Genomic DNA, 25,982 nt, shown 5'->3' with positions numbered 1-25,982 from the left:
GGTTTTAAGAAAGGGTAAAATGCTGCCTGACGGGCTAAAGGCTAAAAACAGAGGAGGAGCCATCCTATGAACACACTGGTCCTTGATGAAGGAATCAGAGAAGGCATTCTATTCACTGGAGCACATTGGGAAAACCACAGTGGAGGAAGAGTTTCCCTGAAACTTGTGTGGGATCTCTCCATAGTAGGTGTATATTTTCAGGAGGAACTGGAGCCTGTGGGGGATCCACACTGGAAGAGTTCCTGACATGCCATGGCTTGTGGCTGTCATGCTGGAGCAGGCAAAACATGTGAGAGGGAGAGAATGACAGAGAGGAAATATCATGGACTTCTCTCACTATCCAACTCTATTTTAATTTGCAACAGATTAATTTAATGTTCCCAAAGTCAGGTCTGTTTTTCCTGTAATGAAAATTGTTAAGTGACCTCCCTGTTTTTATCTTCACCGATAATATTTTATATTTCTCCTCATGTTCTGTTGATGAGGAAAAATGAGAGATCGGCTGGGTGGAGGCCAAAGTCAACTATTACAAGGCCTTAATTTCTTTAGTTGGACATGTGTTTCAGATGTCGGTAGTTTTTTAAAGTTTTCGTAGCAGGACAGAAAGCGCCTTACCACTGGGAAGGTTTAACTCTTGTGGAGTTGAAGTAGTGAATGACTGCTATAGGAGTCCTTTTTTTTGTGTAGATGTATAGGTATTTGTAGAAAGTTTGTCAGGTGAACAATTGTATTCTAACATAGGTTTGGAATCTGATTTAAGTTTAGTTATTAAACTAGAATATCAGGAATTGATTGTCTGATGTCAATTCATGTTTGTATGTTGTTTTCTTTCTTAAAAGCAAACCAGAGCCTTACAAAAAAAATTTTCTTGAGTCTCATATTAGTAGACTCCATGGTGTTCCCTAAGTTTCAGAGGAACTTGTTACAGTAATTCTAGTGTTGCTTTATTTGTTTGTAACCTTTTTATTTGCATCGACAAGTGAAATATGTCCTTCCTTGTGCAATTAGTGTACTGGGGAACAGGAAATTTATAAGAAGCTTTGTTATAGCAGTTGGCTGTGTTATCAAAATTTTTGCTGACAGCTTCTTTCAGTTCCTTTTTGTGATTTTGATGTTTGCCTCTATCTCTCTCATGCTGTCCTTACTTCTTTCTCTGTTTATTTCCTTCATTTCCTGTATTCCCCTGTCTAGTGTACTGTGTTATTCTGTATAATCCTCTTCATACCCTCCTGCCCAATACCATTGTGAGCTGCCATAATTTTTGTGATTTAAGGCTCTTAATCCTACTGTTTATCTAATCAATGTCAGTTTTCTCAGAACAGAGCCTGCCAAATACTCCTCTTCCTGGCAGCTGTGTCTTGGGTGTCCTAGTGTGATTTGAAACTTGCTCTCATTTGTCAGTTTTCTATCCATTTGGCACATAATCCCTCCCTCTGTAATGAACAAGCTGGTCCATTTTATGTGAAAACAGCTTTACTTTTTAATAGCAGAACTGTTTCTGTGAATTCATATTTTATATTCCTTTAATTTTTCTTTTTTAGATGCTGGATGTCTATGACATTCTTCCTTTTGATAATCCAGATGGTGGCGTTTGGAAACAAGGATTTGATATCACATACAATGAAAATGAATGGGACAGTGAACCACTTCAAGTTTTCGTTGTGCCTCACTCACATAATGATCCAGGTAATATGTTAACTGAATTGATTTGAGGATCTAGAGACTTTTGAATTAGGAAATGCATTGCTATTTCTGTTAAGATTTGGAATTTTTTGAAACATACCAGTTAATATGTTAGATTTAAGTCTAGCAAGGCAGTGAAACAGATGTTTGATTTAAATGCCATTGACTTCCAATGACAACTGTTATGATACACATTGTATGTCTACTGAATTTATTAACTGGAGCAGAACTTCAGTGTTGAAATTGAAAAGTGATGAAATTCTGGTAACACATTCAGTTTATACATTGCTGCATTAAATGCCATCAGTTCCTATTTTGATTTTTTGGACTGTCATAGATATTTAATCCTCAGCCTGTGCTAAAGAAATGTGCTTTTAGAAGATGTGACAATGGCAAATCAGAAGGTTTTGGCACTTTGTTCAAATTTTTTTGTGCACACCCCCAACCTATAGTAGGATAATGAAAAGTCTAGATTTAAACAGAAATTTAAGTATACCTGCATAATTTCATTTCCACCCAAGTGGGTTTGCAGCGTAATAAGCAAAATGGAGAACTGTTCCTTTATTTTGGAATGACTTCTTGATAAAATTTATCAAGAAGTGAATTATATTGCTGTACTGTGGTCCTGGTACATGTACACTGACCATGAGAATGTGCTCTTTAGTGAATATTACCTGGGACGTGGGTGAATCCTGTAGACTAGGGGAATTCAAAGGCGTACTGGGACACCTTTGTTTAAGAGATTAGGTGTTGTGTACAGTAGATTAGTTTCTGGGTCTTTGGGTAACTCTTGCAGCTTGGCTGTGGGTAGGAGCATTTGGGTTATATGGTACCTCAAACAAGAATGTGTCTGGTGAGTGTACTGGCCAAATATCATCCGTTTAGGAGATAATGTTTGGTTTTTTGATGGAGTGGCATGATGTATGATGTGGATTATCCTACATTTCATGGGCTGTCTGATGGGGCAGATAGTGTGATGCATTGCTACATATACCCTGAAAGCGTGAAGAAAACATGCTGGAGGGGGAAGGAAAGGCATGGCTAGGCATTCCTGTAGTTAAATTTTGTAATGCTGGCTTTTCAGGCCATAAATCTTGGAGAGAGGCCGAGTAGGAATTTAAGATAGAATTTATTTTATTTTTAGGGTGTGTTTTGTTCTAGGGGGGTTGGCAGTTGCACCTAACCCCTCCCCTTACCACGGGGTGTTGGGGCTAGTTGTAGCAGCGGTTGACTAATAAGTTTAGGGGTCTCCTTTGTGTCTTTGTTGCTTGTTATGGTTTATTTAGGGGGGATGTTGGTAGTGTTTGTTTATTCAGTGTCATTGGTGGTGGATCGCTATCTGGAAGCTTGGTCTAATTGGGGTGGTTTTGGTTATGGTCTTGGGATAGGGTTGGTTGTGGTGGTGGGGCTTGTTATAGGGGGTATGTTGGGGTTATTAGTGGATGAGTGGACGGTGAATAGTGAATAGTGGGGGTTGTCAGTCTGGTTGGATTTCAGTGGGGTGGCTGTGTTGTATTCAGAGGGAGTGGGGTTGCTTTTGGTTGGGAGGTGAGGATTATTGTTGACTGTTTGTGGTGTTGGAGCTTGTGTGAGGGTTGTCTCGGGGGGCGATTCGGGCTCTTTAGTGGAAGGGTCAGAAGTAGTTTAGATAAAAATGCCAGCTTTGGGAGTTGGAGATGAGGGTTTGAATCCTTTCTTCCTGAGACAGGATGGTAGGGTAACTCTAAGAAGGGGTTTAGTCTTCAATTTTTGGCTTACAAGCCCAATGGTTTTATAAACTATTCGAGTTAATTAGAGTTTGAGTAGTTTATTCTCTAGGGAGGCTGCAAGGAGGAATAAAACTAGGATGATTTTGAAGTAGGGAAATAAGGCAAGTTGGCCAATGATGATGAATGGGTGTTCTACTGACTGGCTGCCTACTCAGGTTAGGATGAGGACGTTGGCAACTAGTGTTCAGAATAGGATTTGTGATAGAGGGCGGAAGGTTATTGATGTCAGTTTTGATGTGTGTAGCAATGGAGTGAGGAATAGGATGAGAATTGAAGCAGCTAGGGCTAGTACGCCTCCTAATTTGTTTGGAATGGATTGAAGGATGGCGTAGGCAGATAGGAAGTATCATTTGGGTTTGATGCGTGGGGGAGTGACTAGTCGGTTAGCTGGTGTAAAGTTTTCTGGATCACCTAAGAGGCTGGGGGAAGGACAAATATTATCTCCTAACCAGCTGGGAGCACTGGTTGTTGTCATAGAAAGTCACAATTGAAGTGATATTAAATTTTACTACTGTATATCTCTCTAAAATTTAATTTGTTTGAAGTACTGTGGATCTGAGTGAAGGTATAAACATAAATGGCTTTTATTTGCACGTTTATAGCATTTTCAAAGAAAATGAATGTTGGAATGTGTAATTACTGTATTACTGTCCAGTTATGACAGGTAAATTAATGCAGTATATATATGGTAAAAATATTCAGAGCAAATAATCACAGTATTGACCTAGATTTGCCTATTTATTGAACTATCTTTGAACCCATGTCTGTCTATTTCCTCTCTGGTTGTAGTTCTTCTAAGGACTTCCCTTGAAAGAAGCAGCTCTGGCACATAATGAATCAAAGCAATCCTAAAGCAATATACAGAACTTCTCATTCTCTTGGGTCTACTAGAATGGGGTGTGGAGGCCAGTGGGCTGGTGTCACATCTGCCCTCCTGGAATGTCTTCACCTGAACTGAGCAAAACACCTGTGCATAGTGTAGGCTGAGGTAACTTCTCAGGCACATGAGGTTTAGGAACTGCAGGGAAATATCCTGAGGTAAGCTTTGAAGAGATTTGCTGATAACTTCACCTGTGTGTGTTCAAGTCATGAGGTACTTTTTCTGCAGGTTCTAGTGATTTCAATGTATGTGAAAGATATTTACCAAGAAATGGGGTCAGTAAAGGTGTATTAGTTACAGAAGCTTCAAATTCTCATTAGATTTTATGTTTTCTCATCTGAAGCTACCTCCTCTTTAACTTTTCACATAACATTTATGCTAGTGAGAATGTGTAGCTCAAATGCAAAGAAAAGGCCTTGAAACAACTTTGTCTAGGGCATGGCATCCCTGCCCATCGTGTGGGGCTAGAAATTGCATGGTCCTTTGCAATCCAAGTCACTGTGTGAATCTGTGAAACAATCAGTAGGGAAGATGGTGGGTTTAAGTTCCACCTTCTTTTTTGGAGGATGAATGTGCCGGTGCTCTGTAACACTTTGTGATGCTAAATATGGGTTAAATGCCTCTGTGTGAATTTAACCATGACCTGCAAACTTGGGATCTTTGTGCTTCTCTCCGCAGTAGCTAAAGTGTTTCCCTTTCGGGAAATGGGCTGAGAGTGGGTCTCCTTCAGACTTTTGATCAGTAGTGGCGCAATTGCTTTAGTTGCTGGCAGTTGATAAAGATTTGAGCACCTCAGTGGCACGTCTTAGTCTTCAATCATGGAGAGAAGTTTGGTTGTTGTGTGAGGTTATAGCTGTCACAGATAGGTGGCAGTTCTGTGAGGAGCCGATTAAGGAGTGAGCGCATCACCTACTGTGCTGGCAGAGCCCTTGTGTTGGCTCTCACCTGCTTCAGCTGTGGTGTTTTGTGGCTGCCTCAAGTGGAGGAGGCAGCTGAAGTGCAAAAGGGAGAGCTCAGATCAGGGCTGGCAAGATTGTCAGCCAGTACAGATGGACTTGAAAGACGAGTTTGGGTATGACTGGAGGGAGGGAAAGTCACCTCTAGCATCTATTGATCTGTAATAATTTTGGTAATGGCTACTCATTAAATTATTTAAAAATTGAGGCGTGAGCTTACTAAAATATGTGTGTACCAGTATCTCACTGCTGAGTGTGGTGGTTACAGACCTAGTACAAGCAGCACTTAAGTGGAATTGAAAGTGACTGAAGTAGATTTTTCTCCCACATGCAAGTGTATGGGCACAAAGGTCAGAACTAAACACTGCTTTTTAACACTTCATCAATTATCTATGACATTGGTAATTTTGCCTTACAGCCACTCATGTTAATCACCTTTTATTATTTAAGTCACTCTCCATTTCTCAGGAGGAAATCTATATAGTCCTAAGTCAGTGCTAAGATATAAGGAAACTTAACCATAAAATTTGATGCTGTTAATACACCATGTGTATTAACATGGAGTTTCATGTACATTTTCTGTTGACCAGGTCTGGATGTGTTTTTCTGGTGACTTCTTCACCAGAAGAGAGATTGCTTAAGCTCTTTTTTGACCCACCAAAATACAAGAAATGGGCAGCTCACAAGTTTTTCTTGACATGCTGAATGAGGGAAATTAGAACTTTATTCTTGGCTTATATTTCTGGCTTATATTTTTGTGTTTGCAGAAGAGGTGCAGTTCCTTTGGAGATCAAGAGAAAATGTTACAGAAAGGACACTTTTGACTGCTCATCAGTAGAAATTTTCTTTCTATCTTAGCTATGATGGCAGCAGGTTTGGTATGTACAAAAGCAAAACCAGACCTTGCATAGGACTTAAAATTTAAGAAGTTTATAATTAAAATTTTGGTAGTATCTCACAGATCATGGCAGATTTTACTTTTTGTGAAATGTGCAATCATTTGAGTTTTTAGTTATGCTTATGAAATTAAGCCTGATAAATCAAATCATTCTTGTTTTACCTTGAGCAGAGATCTTTTACAAATTAAGGTAGGAATTGGAAAAGTAAATACACTGTCTTACTTTTTTAATTTCGGTGTATTTTCATCTACCTTAATTATTTTATTTTGGTATATATTTTGCGGAACAAGAAGCTCATCTGTCTAATTCCTTTTGAATCAGAATGAATGCTCTAACACAAGAATGTTTTTTCATTTTTCTGTTTCATATCTTTCATCTTCAGAGAAAGAAAGCCCCCTGAAACAATCTTATACAGCTTTAATTTTAATTTGAGATTGCCTTACCATCAGGTTTTTCAAGTTTTATTTCACAGTCTTGGGTGTGAGTAATTCGTCTTTGTTGAAAAGATACTTTTTGGTGAAATTAGCACTGAAGTGTTATGTCAGAAACATGCATAAAATATTAACTTGTATGTCAGTTCTGCATTTTACATCATAGAATGATGCAGTACTTATAAATTAAAAAAAAAAAGATGTATGTATTCCCTACTTTAAAAAAAGAGACTTTTAAAAATGCTGAATCTACAAAGGAGCTAATCCAAGTTACTTTTATATGTAATCCTACTTACTAAAATATAAGATGAAACTTAGCTTTTGGATTTATTTCTGGTATTTGTCTTATTGTTATTGCCTGAGTATGATCAATTAAACACACATGCACATCATTCTAAGTTCTTTAGAGCTCTTCTTTTAGAGGTAAGAAGTCATGGCTACATGTCCTTTAGTTTGTTTGTGGGTTTTGTTTGTATTTTGTGGCGCTTGGATGTAATTAAGAGCAAGAATATCCTCACAGTTTTGACACCTTTTTTTCTTCAGCAGCTATCAAAACAGCCACTTAAGTCTTCTCACAGGAGTTAGTTAGTTGAGAGTCAAACATAAATGTAAAAAAAAGAAGAAAAAAAAATTACAGATAGGTTTTACTAACTTGGGTGTACATTTTGAAGACCAAGAAGTGATGTTCCACTAATATATTTGCAAAGAGAATGCTTTTATTTTCTGGAAAACTGTATAGTGCTAGCTGAAATTTATTGGTTTTATTTAATACTGACATAAAATGAGTAAATTACTCAAGTTTCTTGTGTTGCAGGAAGTGTCACCGATGGGTGAATTTTAGACTCAGTGAAATTAATTATGATCTCCTGAAAAGTGAATCAGAGATGCAAACTTCTATCAAAAATGCATTAGTCTAGTATATACTAGCATAATATTTCAGAAATTCATGAGATGATCTGCCTCTTATTAAAACAGACTTCATCAGAAACAAGAAATTTTTTAAAAGGCACATTTCCTCTTAAATAGTGGAGGGTGAGTTGTGGAAGTAAGCAATTGAAAAGCCTATTTGGTTTTATTTCAATAGTTATTTTAAACCAAAAGAGAAGAATGCAAATGTAAAAAACCGCCCCAGGAGTCTTGCAGTTGTACATAAGGAGTGCCTAAATATTTTTGTTAGAAATGGATTTGTGATGATCAAATTGTTAAGTGCTTTTGTTTAATAAAGTTCCTTTTTGAATAACACTTAATTTGTCAGCTTCTGTTCTGATTTTGTCCTGTTCCCTTTGTTAAGTTCCCTTTATCTCTACATCTCTGTCAACCATGCTAAGACACAAGACTGCCTTTCTGTAGTGTAAGGAGCTGATAGAGCTTCAAGAAAGAATTTGAACTTTAAAATGTAGACAGGAATAGTGGCAAATCAGTTAATAAAATATTTCAGGATTTTTTGCAGAGCAATGAGTTGTGTTGATATTCAGAGATGATTCTTGGAGTCGGCTGTCAAGCCAAGTAAATTTACATTACAGTGGGGGAAAAAAATCGATTAAACAAACAGCTGCATAATGATGATAAATCTCATGGAGGTGGGGAGAGACAGCAAGTTTCCACTCTTTTGAGGACAAGTGTGAGAGAGCGGATCAAAAGGCAAGAAGCTCAGCAGTGTGTACCCTCTGTTGTTATCACACAGGCTGGCAGAAAATGAAAGTATCTAGCAAAGTCCTCAACATGTATTAAGTCAAGCCTAGCATAATAATGTGAAAGACAGTAGCATTTTTTCTCTTGTTTAGAGGGTTGTTAAACATTGGAATGGTGGAGTCACCATCCCTGGAGATTTTAAAGGAAAAACTGCATGTGGCACTTGGTGTCATGATATGATTTATAAGGTGGTGGTTAATCAGAGTTATTGTAAAAGATATCTGATAATTTCAGATATCTTTTACAACCTCAGTGATTCTGTGATCTTGTGATGACTTTTATGTTGACAAAGGGCTTTATGTACATTTAAACCACCAAGTGTTATTTTGCTGTTAATAGCATACTTAGTCTTGGTAATCGCAGCTTTAAACTATTGCAATTTTTCCATGTGTAAACTGTCTTGGTATTGAAAGTTTCCTGTTTGAAATGCACTGGTAAACCTTTTCTTTCAACCTAGGAACAAATTCTTAGTTTGTGGATAAGCACAAAATGAACTTGAGTTGAAGAGTCTTGTGTTGCATTAGGGACTGAGGTGTGAAATAATACTCTAGCTAGCAGCTGTACATTGTTTTATCCATTATTTTGTTTAGTTCATTTTTTAAAATATATTTTAATTTTTCTTGTATGTCTGCATGCAAACTTGACGAGTCTCTGTAAGCCATGGGGTTTAGAGCAGGACCGTTGAGGAAGGGTGTGAAGGCGCTGGGCTGCAGCCAGAGCAGGGCAGTGGGGCTGGCGGAAGGCCTGGAAGGGCTGTCCAGTGAGGGGCAGCTGAGGAGTTGGGGTTTGTCCATCTTGGAGAAAAGGAGGCTGAGGAGTGACCTCACTGCTCTCTGCAGCCTCCTGGGGATGTTGTTTCAGAAGCTGTTGGATAATTCTCTTAACAACTTTTTTTTTTTTGGTCAACCCAGAAATGGTCAGGCTGTTGGACTAGATGATCATTATAGGCCTTTTTCAGTGCAGAATGTTCTGTTCAATCAATAAATAACTAGGTGTATGGTACTTACATTTCAGAGGGCTTTCTGTTGGCTTTCAACTAAATCTATGAATACCTGTAAAAATTTCTTAGGACTCTCTGGAGTGTATTCAGTTCAGTGTGTTTACCATGTTACAATCTTCCTTAGCTTAATAAACTGAGTGTGTTCAAACAAAACAATCATTTTATAATAAAAACTGTTCTTCCTACATCATACTGTATTCTTCTGTCATCTACTTTGACATTTTAATCAGTGTTTCAGTTAGGCTGGTGTATTAATGTTTTTAAGAATGTTTCAAAAGAGTAATTTAATGTAAATTTGCTTTTATTGATGCAATATAAAATATTTTTAAATAGTTTATCATTATGATATTTTTCTGTACAGGAAAATCATAGGATGGTTTTAATTTATCCTCCTTTAGTTGTGTGCTAGGATGATACTGTCTCTTGCAGAAGAAATTTCTAGCATAAAGCTATAAACTGGTAGTCAAATACATCTGGATATTTGTAATGTAATTATCAGTAAAACATTCCCTTGATTTGTTGAAAAGTAAATGAGAATTGAGAAAGAATAATTTGCTATGTGATCTCAATTCTTTGAGTGGAAGCATCTATTAAAAAAAAAACCCAGACTGGAGTGGGAAGAGGTCAGAAAGAAATCTGATTACAAATTCAGATTATTCATCATGGTTTTTTTTAGCCTTTAAACTATTGCATAGCAGTAATTTACTGCTTTTTTTTTTTTTATTAAGCTGTTTTGATTCCTCTACAGAAAGTATGTTTTGATTTTATGCTTTAAGCCCTCATATTAACTACCTTGACATAATGCATTTTACCCCTTTTAGACAGATTAGACCCCACTTGTTGATCTGTACAGAAACTTGTATCAAAAATGATGAGTCCTCTAGATGCAAAACATCTGTAAAAGAAAAAAGAATGACCCAGAACTTTTCCTCTGCACGATTACAGTTTTATTTCTTCTTCTGCAAATTAAAAACAGTATTTCTGCATCTACCTAAGAAGAATGCTGGGGTTTTTGTATCCCTAAAAGAAAGTACAATATATTCTTTCTGAGTCAATAGTCAGACTTTATTTAATTATGAAGTTTTTTTAAACTAAATTTGAGAATTATTTTTTAGTAATAAAAGTTTCTGCACTTATGTAACTTCTTTGAAACAATATAAAATGTCATTGCATAGCAGTCTAATCCTGTATCCTATAAGCAGGCTGGCACTATTAGAAAGGCAGTGGCTCTGCAGAACTGAATTGGTAAATCAGAGTGGAATTACAAATAAGTGTAATTATTTGGAGTGCTGTCTTTACATAGTGTGTCAGCTTTCACAAAATCTTAAAATGGGCATACGTGACAAAAGCTGGTAGGAGTAGGAATGTGACACTCTAGAGTAAGTAGTAAGTAACAGACTTAACTTTTTCAGCTATAGTTGAAAGATTTATAGAAGCTATACAGAAGAAAGATTTTATGTGATTTTTATTTGAATAAAAATTTGTGAGTTTCTTTTGTGTTTAACTACAAAGGGTTTATATGTATTCTCTAATGCAAGGTATTATGAAAAGAATAAAAATTTTAATTTAAGACCGTAAAGTCTGAAAATGTGGTTAAAATTACTTTTTCCTTTGCATCTCACTGAAGCACAATTATTTGAGTCCATGTATTCTCTTGATGAAATTTTCTACCATACAAAGTATAGAAGAGCTAGAAAGTGAAAAGTCTAATTATTTCCATATGTTTATACATTTAGAAAATAAAACATGTAATCTTTTTTAAAAAGAAACTCCTTGAAAATTTATCACTTCAAGCTGTCCATGACACATCAAGCTTTTTAGGAATAGTCTTTACTTATCTTTTTCTGGGGAGTGAGAAGGAGCCAGTTCTCTCAGGGACTGTTCTCTAATGAGACTAAAAAGCTAGTTCTCTTAACAGGCTGCATTTATATTTTTTTTTTCCTAGGTTGGCTGAAGACTTTTGATGATTACTTCAGAGATCAGACACAGCATATTTTAAATAACATGGTTATAAAACTGCAAGAAGACAACCGAAGGAAATTTATATGGTCTGAGGTTTCCTACTTTTCAAAATGGTGGGACGGAATAGATAGCCAAAAAAGGGATGCTGTTAAAAGGTTTGAGTACTGAACTTTTCTTCTCTGTATCTTGTTTTGAGATTTTCTGTATTTGACTACGCTGTAAACTTGAGATTTAACTTGTGATGCGGAATTACTGGAAAAACCAACTAACTGCTTCAGTTCCGACTTTTTGGGCTTGGTTAGGTTTTCTCCTATTTGCAAAATAGGAATCTGCTCAGGAAAGTGGAGACAAATTCTGAGTTGTCTAAAAATTTGTCTAAAAGTTCCCATGTACAACTGTGAACATGTCATTCAAATTGTAAGGGAGTAGCAAATATAATCTTGATTTGAAATCACACTAAGGAATTTCAATAACATTAATACATCTTTCATGCTAGCTATTTATATATGGTATTTTTTCCTTTTATAATGCACATGAAGATTTTATGTGATTTTTATTTGCATAAAAATTGTGAGTTTCTTTTGTGTTTTAGTACAAAGGGTTTTTATAAACATGCATCTGCTTTAATGGTAAAGTAGTATGTACTCTACACCCTTGCTCTTCTTAGCCATTTTTGAAATCACAAGTCAAAATGGAATATAGAAGTAAAAAGTTTGCCTAGGCATTGAGATAAGGAAGCAGGCTGCTTGGATAAACTTGCACTATGGATCTAGTTTGGAGTTTTCAAAAACTGGGGATTTTTTTTCTTTTTTTCTTATTTTTGCTTGGCTTTTTTTCTTATTTTTACTTGGCAGTTCTTAGCTGATCCTTGTGATAGTCTCCTTCTTGTGCCCCTCTTTGAGATGTATGTGTTGCAGTACGCATTAAGTCTGTGAGATCTTCACAGACTCAAAGGTTAGGTAAAGGTGGAAATTTTGGAATCTTGGCAAAAAGATACTTATTAAGAAAAATTATCTGCAGTGAGTGAGTATTCTAGCACAGCTGTGTGGTTTTTTGACATAAAAATATCTCTTGGGACACAGAAAAGAGTAAATGACAGTCACTGGGGGGACTATGTCCTCTCTTCAGACGAGTCAGGTATTGGTTAAGATGCACTTCAGACTGGAGAAGACTTGGAGAAGCTGCACTTGAGGTTATTTTTGTTGCGTGATTTTCATTACTTTTATGGGTACCATCTGTGATGGGACAAAATTTTAATGAGTTCACAGTGGTTTTTTTTCTTGAATTCATTAAACACTTCCATGCTGGTGAACAGTGTAAGAGCTGAAACTGCAGGGACAACCTGGTGCTGGGAGTGTGATCTTTATCTTCACTGACAACGGAGAGGCTGCGTTGTCCTGTGGCCTGGTTCAAGAAGGCATTTTGATGAGTGAGGTGTTCTGAAGCGTTTGTAAATACAATAAACTTCCAATATCTATCAGCTCTCTAAAACTCTAAAAAGAATATTAGCTTAAAGGTGAGGAGATATTAGGGGAGATATTTCAAGCAGTGCTTGAAATGTGCAGTGCCTAAGCATCTTGCTCAGTTGGCCTTCAGCGCTGTGGTACATTTGTTTTATTTTTGTAATCTGTGCAGGAAACAGCTTTCTTCCTGATTTAAAAAAAAATCTAATATAGCACATGCAGTAGAGCTGGTTTTCTTTGCAGAAGGACATGAAATACTTCACTGTTCAGCGGTTCACTTTTTCCCTGTTTGATTAAAGAAATGTAGCCCAGTGATGGAAGTAGCAAAAACAATATAGATTTTGGAATCACGTTGCTGGTGATTGCTTGTTGAGTATACAGAAATTGATTTTAAGAGTGTATTTTCATATTGAAGATTCTGAATATCATTTATATATTTGTCAGGTTAATAAAAGATGGACAATTTGAAATAGTAACAGGAGGATGGGTCATGCCTGATGAAGCTTCTTCTCATTATTTTGCTTTAATTGACCAGCTGATAGAAGGACACCAGTGGCTAGAAAAGAACCTTGGTATGTACATTAATCTAAAAGCTAACTATGTTAATACAAGAAGTCAGTAAAAAAATACTTTTTTTTTGTTAAATTTCTGAGGTGCTTAGAAGGCTCTTTTTACTCAGCTTTCCTGAAACATTAAATCAATTACAGGAAGCTGTTGGATCAAGTCTGGTATTTGCTATTCACGTTTGCTGATAAAAGTTCCTGGACAAAGTTATTTGAACAATTTTATGCCACAACATTTTGTCTTGATCAATGTAAGACATACATATAATATTGTCATAACCAAATACTAACACTAAGTTATGCTGAATTTTAGATCCCATGTCTGGTCTAAACAGCCTTTGCCTTTTCTGTCTTTGGAATATCATGACAAAATTCTTAAAATGACTTAAAAATTGATACTTCTTTTATGTGTTTAGTTCTGTTCTGCCTGCTCTGTGTTCATTATGTTCATTAGATGCTCTTCTGGAAGGCTTCAAAAAAATTATATATGTAGCAGCAGTAGTACTTGTAGTTATAAAGCCTAAACCCATAGTAATGTTAGAATGGAGGCATTGCTGACTGCAGTTACATTGGCTGAACTGTTTTGCTGCCTTTGGAATGTTCTTTTGTTTAATTCCATAAGAAGAGAGAAACCTTTTTATACAGAAAATATTTGTACAGTGATTTTAATAATAAATTGACATTATTTCACCCAATTAACTGAAATGATTTTGGAAAGCTGTTTCACTGTTGTTCTTAGATTGCAATTTCCATAAACACAGCTTGACATAATTGGAGGGGGAAGGGAAGACCTAATAAAAGGGTAATGCATTCCTTACTGTGTTTTTTTTGGAAAGACAATAAAAAGTGCTGAAGGAATCATGTTGATGAATTAACAAGATTTAGATGTGCCTTCTTTATTTACTTAGCATAAAGTTCAGTGCAAAGAGAGTATTAATAAACAGGATTCTATTGATCAACAAAAAATAAATTTAAAAAAATAGTTCTGGAAAAAAAAATTAACATTATTTAAATAATGGTGACATTTCAACAAGCTATTGCATTTATCTATGCACAGCTATTCATTTTCTTTCAAATTTCTTTTATTTCATTGTAATATATGTAAATATCTACTTAAAGTGAAAGAGAATATGTATCAATTAATGATTCTATACAGAGAGGTTTGATGCAAATTTGAAACCATGTAGCAGTGAGTACTTTTTTAAAGTCTTTAACTTTTTTGGAATGCCTTACTTAAAAGATATTTTGTTTGTTTAACTGTTTCATTTTAGTTTTTTAATTCCAGGATTCTGCAGAAGGTTTAACACTTAACTGGGTATATAATCTTGGAAATGTTGTCTTTAGTATTCTCATTTGAATTATTGGAATAGTCTTCTTTGAGTGAAAATCAAAGCTTTTTCCTTTTGTCAACAGGAGTAAAACCCAAGTCTGGATGGGCAGTTGATCCATTTGGGCATTCACCAACAATGGCTTACCTTCTGAAGCGCACAGGATTTTCCAAAATGCTTATACAGAGAGTTCATTATTCAATTAAAAAACATTTTTCAACACAAAAGACACTAGAATTTTTTTGGAGACAGAACTGGGGTATGTGCTCTTCCTTTAAGTCAATTTATTTTGTTATTTTGCACTAAAATGTGAAGAGACCTTGAATAAGTACTGTGGAAATATTTCCAGACATGATTTATCAGAGTTTGTCTAGACCTGAAAATTTTAAACTTGCAATTCTGTTTAAAAAAAAAGCCTTTCATCTGTCTTAAATTTATGAGATTTTTTTTTTCTTTTTTCCCCCTCTTTGAATAACAGAAGGGGAAATGAGAATATTTGGGAGTTAGGAAGGGCACTAAATGTAAAACTGATATAATTGCCATTGTTCCTCTGGTCTTCCTTTCTTTTCACTTTTATTTTTGCTTTTACCTTCTCTTGTTTTTTCCATTCTCTCATATTCCTTGCAAAAGTAAAAGGGGTGAAAAATTCTTTTATTTAGTTTTACTTTTCTTCTTCCTCCTACTGCTTTATTTCCTATTATGTGGAAGTAAAGTGTAGGAGGAGGAACATTTCAACTACTTCAAATATTGTGCTAATGAGGCAATGACAGGAGGATGATTGGCTTTTGGTTTGGTTTTTTCATTGTTTTGTTTTGATGTTTGGTTTTTTAGAGTTGTTGCTTTAATCCACTCAAAGTTTAAAAGATGTTTATTATTATTGTGTTTTATTACGTCTAAAATTCTGAAAATCACAAGTTTTGTCTGGGTAAAACACTCCTAACATTTGTTCCTGTCTTTCCCAATCAGCTGGTGCTTCACTAGAACATTGCAGTCTTGGTTGTATCTCTGTTTTACCCTCTTTGTACACATAAGGTACATACAAAAATAGACTCAAGCTATGGATATTCAAAATAAGAAATTGTCTTGGTGTGGTAGCTTTCCAGTACAATCCTTGGACTGAGAACATGGGAGTGATTTACTTTCGGCAAATCTGAAAGGGTTTATTTTAAAGTTTTACTCTATTTAATTCCAGATTTGGGATCCAGTACAGATATTCTTTGTCATATGATGCCTTTCTATAGCTATGATGTTCCTCATACTTGTGGTCCAGATCCAAAAATCTGCTGCCAGTTTGATTTCAAACGACTTCCTGGAGGAAGAATAAGTTGTCCTTGGAGAGTCCCACCAGAAGCCATTCATGCAGGAAATGTTCAACACAGGTACAGTTTTTACATTCTCCTCAAGGAAACAACCTTAAAAAGATGCAATTATGGTGGTCAAAGATGACACCATGTAGAGCTTGGTGAATTTAGTTCTGTTGTGGTTCAACCCCAGCGAGCAGCTCAGCTCCAGTAAGCTCACTGCTGCCCTGGTGGGGGCGGGGAAGAGAATCAGAAGCATAAAATTCAAAGGTTGAGACAAAAAAAAACCAACCCAAGCGCAAAAGGCTCTTACTGCTAGTAAAACGCCTCACCAAAGCAAAAAGTTCTTTTGTTGTCTTCTTTTCCTAGTAAATTGCTTAAGTGAAACTTTTTAGCTTCTATCCAATTAGCTATCCTTAAGTTTGTGGTGAAGTCCCCAAGATCCCATAAGGTGTCTGTTTACCTAATTGAGGAGAGAAACTTCTAAGCTTTTCTCGTTTTTAAGGAGACAAAAGATAATTTTATCACTCTGTCAATAGGAGACACATTCCTACAGTTGAGATGCAGGAGAGACCTTGTCTCTGTGCAAGCGCTGCTCAGAAATAACAGAATCATCTCTCTGTTGCCAACCCTGTCATCAGAGCAAGTCCAGATCGCAGCACCATACTGGCCACTGTGACTCTACCCCAGCCAAAACCAGTACAAGCTTTTAAAATAAGCTTGTCGTGGGTAAACAATACCTATTACATAACCTAGTGTTTGCTTCTTAGCTGGGAACATAACTGTCAGTGAAATTAGAGGAAAAGTTATTCTTAAGGAAGTAGCATTTAAAAAAATTTTCTGTTCATGGTACATGAGTCCATCTCTAAATGACACTCAGAACACAGTCATCTGTTTGGACTCATGTTACTGTTTTACTGTGTTTTTTGTGAATTTTATGAACAGTGATCTGTCCCCCGCAAGTGAAACACTTCAGGGGCAGTGCAATGTAGTGTGCTGTACAAACAGTGGGATAATTCCTGTGCTATATCCTTGAAAAACTTGGCATCCTGTGGCCTAAGTTTCCTGAAGTGTAAACCTTAAGTTAATCTGATTCCTGTTTTTGTACCCAGGGTGAAAATTCCTGTTTCTTTGTGCCCAGGGTGGAAATTCCTATTAACCTCACAAACAGAAACACTGAGTTGTTTTGCCACAGTTAAGAATCAAATTTACAGTTCTACGAAGCTGCTTCTGAATTTTGGGTGTTGGGGTGGAGAGTGGAGGTAGCGAGTTGGGGAGGGAGAGTAAAGGAAGAAATAAAAGGAAAAAACCAAAAGAAAGGGAAGTGAATTAAACTGCCAAACGTTTTTCCACAAATAGTTGTATTCTGTGGTCCTATTGCTATCTTCAGGCTTCACACTACATCAGGTTTCCAAAGGTAAAAGTTGAGGCAGCTGTTTATAATTAGTGCAAAATGCTGAGCGTAACAAATGTATTAACGAGAGCAGGGTGACTTTTTGGTCGTGAAGTTTTAAAGTGACGATGTGATTATGTTGCACTGCTTGTCTACATGTCAAGTACGGATCACTTTTTTTCTGAGTATAAATTCTGACAAGCATAATGAAAACTTCACTTAAACAAAATTCAGTTACAAAATAATACTGAAGATAAAACCAAAATTAAACAGAACACTTTACAACTGCTGTATTTAAAGGTAGAAATTGGTATGATGATAGGAAAAAGGGGGTTTTAATAAAGTAGAGAATAGAAAAATGATGGTGACAGGAGAAATGTAGAAAAATTGTGACACACCCAGTGCCTATTGCATGGGAAGGAAAATTCATATGCCATTACATCAAAGTTTTAAAAAATTAAAATCTTGACTATATATCTCAATTAGCTGAGACAAATATTTCCTGAAGAGCAACAGCTTGTATAACAAATACCTGAGACATAGAGGCTATAAATATAATTTAGAGTGTCTGCTTGAAATAGTCTTTTTAAGGGTCTTGGTTTTTAATTATTCTTAATCCCTGCACTTTCTAGATACAACTTTAGCATAACAATCTGAATTAGATCTTGTAAAAGAAATTGGTTTTCACATGTCAAAGGATATTTAAGAATAAGATAAATGGGGCAGGGATGTAGTGAACATATGATCAAGTTGAATTGATTATTGTCTCAATATGGTCTCTGAAGCTTAGTATTTTGCATCAGCTTTTTTTAGATAAAAGCATTTTTGTTGTCTAACAGGGAGTTGAAACATCAGTATGCTGTATGATACCTATGGGAAAAGTAAAACTAACATGTGGTCTTTGAGTTGGAAGCCTGGATTACTTACATTTGAAACACTCGAACCACACTTTTAGTATCCAATTTCAAATAAACTCACTAAAACACAGGAAGTAATGTTTTGATGAAGAATGCTAAAACATGCTATGTATGTTTTTTGAAAAAGCTGGAATACTGTAGACAACCAAAAATGTTATTGATCTGACCTCTATAATGTTTCACAGTTATTATGATATGTATGAGTTCCAGAATTGAAAAGTCTATCTTTACATCATAAGTTTTCCAAGGTTATAGGTTTTCAGCACTCTAATTGATCTGCCTCTTATCTCTGATTGCTTTAATACTAGAAAAATACAGGACATCTGTGTGTTGGAAAAAAGTTGATTAATTTAACAGACCAGGTTTAGATCACTGACCTTCTTTCATGCCAAAGCTAAAACAAAAGTAATAAACCCCAGATCTTGAATACCCAGCTGGGACTGTTGCTTTTGATTTCAATACTCTTTTGGCCTTATATGTATATTAAAGAGATGCTGAGTTGAAAACTTTAGTCTGGTAGTTTCTAGGATTTCTCATTGCCTTGCCACTTAAGTTGTGACCTGGTAAGAAGGAATGAAGCAGCAACCTAATTGAAAACCTGTACTTGTTTAATTACATTTCATAACAGCTGAGGTTGTAAAGACTACTATTGAGCTTTGCACTTGCCCTGATTTGCAGCTGCATCCTTGTCCATATGTTTGAACACTGAAGTGTGAAGTTTTTCACACTAGGAAGAAAAAGCAGCTGTTGGTTGTTGTTGTTGTTGGGGTTTTTTATTGTTTGTTTCTCTGAGTTTTTTGGGTTTTATTTTGTATTTTTTGTTCTGGGTTATTTGCTTTTTTTCCTTGAATGGAAATGAGTTCTTAGCAGAAGCACAGTTTGTTTCAGTGTGTCTCTCTCTCCCTCTATCTCCCAAGCATGGAATAGGAGAGAATCTTTGCTGCAAATTGTATGCTTCAGAGAAGTAGAGAATGGACTTTCCTCTTCACCAGCTACTGTTCAAAAGCCCAGTTTTGCCCTTCACCTTTTATATCTTTATGGTTGTATTGTATGGTCATGTGATGGTTAATGTTTGTGATTGCCTACCTCAGGTGGCTATTGCTCCTCTTTGACATAGGAAGGGTCAAAACCAGCCATGTTTATTGTTTTGATACTGGTTTACTCAAATACTAGGTTTTTTTCATTAAAAGAAGTTGTGGTACAAAAAGATTTTCTTTTTTTGTGAGAGGTCTCAAGCATTCAGTAATAGTCTGAAAGCTTCAAAACAAAAAGTTTATTATGGCTGATCTCCTATGTGATAGGCTGATCACCTATCTCCTATTTCAGATTTTCTTTCAGATAGGCAGGATAAACATATTAATGGGGGAGCAATAAAGGGGGAAAAAAATGATGAGATTCAGTGGAAGCTTTTTTCTTCCTCCAGAGGTATTTTTTGTCTTCACTGTGCTCTGTCTGGATCTTTCTGCAGGCACTTTCACACTCCTGTATGAATTAATGATTTAGGAAGTTATTTGAGAGAAATGTAGAATGATATCCTGAATTGATGTTCTTTGCTGTTCTTGCAATTAAAAGTTGTTTGCAATTGAGGAAAATCTCGCCGTTTCCTTAAAAACACATAATAATCCCACAGTTATCAGTACTTCAGGAAAGAGAGAGAAGCAATACTGATGAGTTTTGTTGGATAGCTTGGAGAGAAACCCAAGGAGGACTTTGAAGAGAGATGTCACCTGGTGTTACCTGTAACCTGTATTTTTCAAGAGATTCAACACTAAAGTATGTTTTCAACCATAGCCTGTATGTGGAAAATTTGAGTTAGACTGGTTCCTTAGAAGGAAGCATTGCCAATTCTTGTGTTATGCCAGTTGTTCTGGTAACTATGTGGTGAGGAAACTTCTGTGTTTAAATCTTACAACCTGTTCAAAGTCATGGAAAGTATTGGCTGGCAATCTGAACTATAAATCCTCTGATAGACAGGGTACAGGGGGGAGCCACTAGGTGGGTAAATTCTAGCCTCGTTAGAACTCTATAGATCCTTGACTAAAGTTTATATTGTGGCCCCTTTCTCCCTCCAGAACAGTCAGACCTTGTGTCTATGCAGTACTTCTGCAATCGGATAAATAAGTAAGCTCTGACATGCTTCACAAAAAAGGAGGGGTTTCAAATATATTGGACTATAAATTCTGCAACAATGTTTAAATAGCAATTCTTCAAGAGTGTCAGTTGAAAGGTGATTTTGCTAGATCATTTATTAAAAAGACTTGAAGAACTAAAAGAACCTCATTAGAATCTGAATTTTATAGTATTTTGTCTTAAAAGTCTTGGAATTTGTATTTCTGTTTTCTTAAATATGTTACAATGGTTCTTATACCCTATGAGAATTATTTACAAAATTATGTCCTATGAGAATTATTTACAAATTTTTAATTAGAGGGTATCAGCATCTGAAGATGCCGATAATAATTGTGACTCGGAGGGGGAGGATTGAAAATGGACTTTTTCAGTAAGCTAGATACCAGTCTTGTGATTCTTAATATATTGCTGCTGTGGAACTGGTAGTTTACCCATCCTAGAATTAGTAGGTGCCAAAGTATAATTCTGCAGTTTTTTCTGTGTGTGCATGTGTGAGTGTTTTTCTGGATTTGGTAGGTTCAGATTTGTTTGGGTTTTTTAAGGCCAAAAGCATAAAAACAGTGGGTTTAATTTTCCAGGACTCAGAGATTCAAGAAGGAAGGCTCTAAGACATGTAAGAACCTGGCTGAAGGGAGACCAGTGATTTTTAGCAGCAAACTTCCTCCTGCATTTTTTTTTTTTTTTTATTTGCAAGGCTGGAGTTCCTCAGAGATGGATCTATGGGCAGTTTTTCTGCCTAGGACATGAAGATATAAGCAAAGTATCAAAGGAAGGTGCCAGAGGGGATGGAAAGAGCTTGCCTATTATTGTAAATAGGGGCTGGAGAGGATTAGGATTGTTATCTAAATATAAAGCAGGTAAACATAATTTGAACTGGAGGTTAGTTTTGGCACAGGCACAAATTGATCCAGACTGCTCTACTGCTTGAGATGAGGCTTGATAAGCTTGTTGAAGGATTTAATTAGCGTGGTGTTTGCAACAATAGTGGGTTGAATATGGTGTCCCAATGCGGGGAATTGCATCCAGCTTTTTGTTACGAAGTGAGATAACAGAGTTTTGTGCGTCTTCCTAATGCACAACTTGATATCTAAGAATTGTCTTGCCAAATGCTGACTTTTTTCCCTCTGTCTTCTGGCTCTTCTTTTTTTCTCTCCCCAAGGGCTTGGATGATATTAGATCAATACAGGAAGAAGTCAAAGCTTTTCCGTACAAAAGTTCTGTTAGCTCCACTTGGGGACGATTTCCGCTACACCGAGAGCTCTGAATGGGATCAGCAGTACCAGAATTATCAGAAGCTGTTTGATTATATGAATTCTCGACCTGAGTGGCATGTTAAGGTAACTACAACACATTTTCTGGTTTGTTGAGAAAACAGTATTTCCCAATATTCTGTGATTCTTCATGGAAAAAGTAATTGTGGTTAGGTTTGGATTTTTTTTCAAATGTGAATCTTTATATATTATTTAACAGCAGATTGATGTGTCTTGGTAGCTTACATTTTTTTTAACCTTTACTACCTTCTCTCCCCCCAAAACAAAAATGTTGCTATTAATAATATTGGCTTGAAAACTATAGATAGTTTCCAAACTAGATTAATTTGAAGAATAACTAGTAGGTTTAATTGTTTTCTTAGACTGTTTTCACAGGCTTCAGGCATTGTTACTTTAGACTCACAGACTTTGTTAAATCAAACTATTGCATTTTCTTATGAGAAATTCAAGAAGATTTTGCTGCTTTATTTGTGTCCTCTTGGTTTTACATCCCAAAACAAACCAAAAATCTTAAGAGATCCCATTGCTGGCACATGTTGTTGAAAACAATAAAATCTGAGACTGAGCTGGCTACAAAAGTGCTCAGCATATTAACACAATTATCAGAGGAGATACCACTTCAAATTGATGATTTTGTGTAAGAGTTAAAACACACATTCATGTGCTTTAGTGAGTACTTCTTGAAGAACGAGGAGGCCCTAGGGACATCTGGTACTATAAATGTTCTCTGTATTCTGACAGCTTCTCATCATCTTTCAGCATGACATTAACAAGTGGGGGCCACAACCCTGGGTTTTTTGAGTGTTACCTGAGAGTGCACTTTTGCTTGCTTTCACATTTAGGCTTTTTTTTAAACCTGGTCTGGTATCTTCTGTATGGTTTGTGCATCTGTTTTTCGTTATATTTTCTGAGACCTCCCCTGATTCTTCCAACTGTGCATTTGAGTAGTGTCTGTAGTATATTATTACTTTCTGCTGACTTCTGGACTTGTATTCTGCATAAAATGATTTCTTGGGATTATATTTTATCTGAAAACTCATTTTTATGTCTTTCCTGTGGGATGCGGGTGACATGATGTATGGTGAAGGACCACTATGTCTTAGTGGAGGGAGGCAGACCTGCAGAGTACTCTTCATTTCGTAAATCCAAAGCCCATCTTTTAAAACTTAAGCTTGCTGCTATCACTAGCTTTACTTCTGTCAAAAATGTGTGTACTGTTCAGGTAATTACTCTTTGGATACTAACAGCAACATATTTTCTGTAGTTCTTACTAACCTGGGCTGGATGATTTTGTCCCTGGGGCAAAAACTGAAGGCTCTGGCTCTGAAGTCATTCTTCAAGAACCAGTGCTGTCCTAAGACCTCTGAAAGTTCTTCTGAAAGGTTCTGCTCAGCCCATTGTCAAGGATTCTAGCAAGTCTGCTTCATTAGGCTGGTCACATTGACCCTTGGTTCCCTCATGGAGGTATCTGACCCTTTTTCTGGTTTTTAATACCCTGACAGAAAGAAACAAAATACTCTGTCTGCTGCTTCATACCTGGGGTATTTTGATCAGCTGGAACACTGTTGGCATCAGAGTGTTTCTCCTTTCCATTTTGTTCAGATACTTAGGTTTTCCTCTCTCTGTTTTTGTTGTTCTTTTTTTTCTTTCATAGTTGTTTGTTGCCTGTCTGTTGGGGTTTTTTTTTGTGTTTTTCTGGTTTTGCTTGATTTTTTGTTTTGTTTGAAACTGATGTCATTTATTCTTGGAAATATGAGCTTAAATGGATTGAAGTATTTCTTTTCTTTCACGCTCTTCTGCGCTTTCCCTAGTGGAATGTAACTCCACAGGCAAGTAGCAGGACATGCTCAGCTATGTAAGAATCTAGATTATATAAAGGAAGAGTTCACATTTCTTCCTGAAGTGCTGAGATGCCTGGGATATTACTGCTTGCACAAGGGAGTGCCTACTCTGCCTTTCTGATCTGAAGGGAGATTTACTCTTTCAGACAGTTCTTTGTGATGTTTATCTAGAGGATATATCTGTTAGCATTGAGATTCTCCTGCCAGCCGCTATTCTGTTCTAAAAGTGTGTGGTACATCACTGTAAAACATACCTATTTTGCTCTTGAGGAATTCAATCTCCCATTCAGAGATTTCCTTTGCATCTCTTATACATAAATTAAGCTGAGTCTTTTACTATGCCATTAGAAGACTCTACCAGGTTATTCCACTGTTTCCATTCACCTGACTTTGATGCTTCGTCTGGTGAGGTTTTACTCCTCTGATTCAATGCAGAAGTGAGATAGTCTCTTGTGTCTTCTACTGGTGTGTTGGTTTCGTTTTTTATTTTCTACTTGTAGGTGCCTATGGTAGTGAGGGAAAAGAGCAAGTATCCTAGAAGACCTGATAAGGGCTGTTGGTGGGATTTCAGGGGCAATATGTATCTTTCTTTGCTTTACTGCCATTTAAACTGGCAAGTTACTATATTGTCTTCACCTAACAAATACTTGGATGATCTGAACAACGTTGAAGTGAAAGTGTTTGGGGTTTTTAAATTATTGAAAAGTGTGATTTTGTTGTTATAGTGAGAGTCTGATACTCCTTATATTCCAAGTCACTTAAAAAAAGATTTTTACTAAAACTTGATTTTGGTGTTATAAATTGCAACATGCTACATTGTATACTTTATGCTATCATTATATCATTATATCATTATATCATTAATGCTATCATTATTGTTTACAGTGATGATATTTCTGGTAATTATATGAGGTCTTCTGTCCTGCTCCAGCTTCTGTTAGTTTTTTTTATACTTTCATTTGAAATCCATTTTGCCATCTATGCTTCTTTAACAACATTTCTCAATACTAAGAACATTGATGCCAATCATTTATTTAGTCTATTTTTAGTTCCTCTGAATCTTAAGGATACCAATTTTTGGCCTACCCTGTAAAGATCTGCTATTACCATGCCAGGGCATTTTTAAAAATGACCAGAAGATAATAAATTTTTTTGATCCCACATTTTACATTTCTTAATCAATTTCTTTGTATAGAATTTAAGGAATCAGCTTCTGAAAGCAAATGCTGATTTCTATTTTTTTTGATCAAAAGCCATCTGTTGGGTTAAGCAAGATCTGGAGCACAAGAGAGCTAATTTTGAAAACACAGGATTAGGAGAACTATGTTTTTGTTGCATTACAAAAATTTCTTCCTTAGCCCAGACAGCTGCTTGGGTAATATTGAGGTGTTGCTCAGCTCGTGTATCACTGACTTACTTGTAAGATATGAAACAATGCTTCGCTTGTTTGTTGACATTTAGATATTATTTTATTTATCTATTGAAATAATAATAGTAAAAAAATCACATATCTTGAGTTGTGGAATGGTTTTGGTTGGAGGAGACCTTTAAAACTGTCCCATCCAACTCCCCTGTAATGAGCAGAGAAATCTTCAGAGATTGCCCCAGAGTCCCATCCAATCCAGCCTTGAGTGTTCCCGGAGATGGGGCATCCACAACCTCTGTGGGCACCTTGGGTGTATCGCCTCAATCGTATTAAAAGTTGTCTTTATATCTCTTCTGAATCTGTCCTCTTTTAGTTTAAAACCATTACCTCCTGTTTTAGCACAAGAGATCCAACTGAAAACCTGTCCCCATCTTTGTTGCAAGGGCCCTTTCTGTACTGAAGGGCTGCAGCAAGGTGTCCCCAGAGCCTTCTTCTCTCCAGGCTGAACAACCACACCTCTCTCAGTCTTTCCTCAGAGGGAAGGTGTTTTTTGACCACTTTTGTGACTCCTCTCTGGACATGCTCCAACAGATCCATCTCCTTCTTGTGCTGAATTGATATGCCTTTTTTGAAAATACTTCTTGTATTGAGTTTTGAAATGCTATCCAACTTGTCTGAAAAGTGTGAAGAGGAACTTTAAAAATTTTTAGGATAGGTTTTCTGTTATAAATCTGCTGGAAGAGTTGTGTGTTTCTGAAATGTATATGGAATCAAGCATATTCATTGTCTCTGTATTTTCTGCATAATGAAAATGGAACTTTGTTACAGTAATTTTAATTTTCATTCAGGCCCAGTTTGGAACTTTATCTGATTACTTTGAAGCTCTGCTCAAAGAAAGCAATTTAGGTGAAAAGAGCAGCAATTCACTTTTTCCTGTTTTAAGTGGAGACTTCTTCACCTATGCAGACAGAGATCATCATTACTGGAGTGGGTACTTTACATCACGACCCTTTTATAAGCGCCTGGACAGAGTCTTGGAATCCTACATAAGGTAAATCCTGCTGTCCAGTACATTCATAATGCATTTCTTGGCACACAGGAGAGATTAATGTGTAAGTATTTGTCATGGTTTAACCC

General features: G+C 36.3%; 1 protein-coding gene across 2 annotated transcripts in view; it reads left to right on the top strand.

Moving 5' to 3' along the window:
• MAN2A1 (mannosidase alpha class 2A member 1) overlaps positions 1–25,982 on the top strand; it is a 120,931-nt gene that overhangs the window by 25,118 nt on the left and 69,831 nt on the right. Inside the window, exons 1-7 of one of the 2 annotated variants that reach the window (XM_064736193.1) lie at positions 1,542–1,686; positions 11,256–11,427; positions 13,180–13,307; positions 14,712–14,885; positions 15,819–16,005; positions 21,527–21,704; positions 25,694–25,896. In XM_064736193.1, the coding sequence (XP_064592263.1) occupies positions 1,542–1,686; positions 11,256–11,427; positions 13,180–13,307; positions 14,712–14,885; positions 15,819–16,005; positions 21,527–21,704; positions 25,694–25,896 (1,187 nt within the window). Of the gene's footprint in view, positions 1–1,541; positions 1,687–11,255; positions 11,428–13,179; positions 13,308–14,711; positions 14,886–15,818; positions 16,006–21,526; positions 21,705–25,693; positions 25,897–25,982 lie in introns of those variants that run through there. The other variant, XM_064736194.1, reaches the window with a different exon arrangement.

The sequence above is a fragment of the Zonotrichia leucophrys genome, chromosome Z (assembly GCF_028769735.1).
Source record: "Zonotrichia leucophrys gambelii isolate GWCS_2022_RI chromosome Z, RI_Zleu_2.0, whole genome shotgun sequence".
Taxonomy (NCBI): Eukaryota; Metazoa; Chordata; class Aves; order Passeriformes; family Passerellidae; genus Zonotrichia; species Zonotrichia leucophrys.
This window is presented reverse-complemented; position numbering and strand designations above follow the sequence as displayed.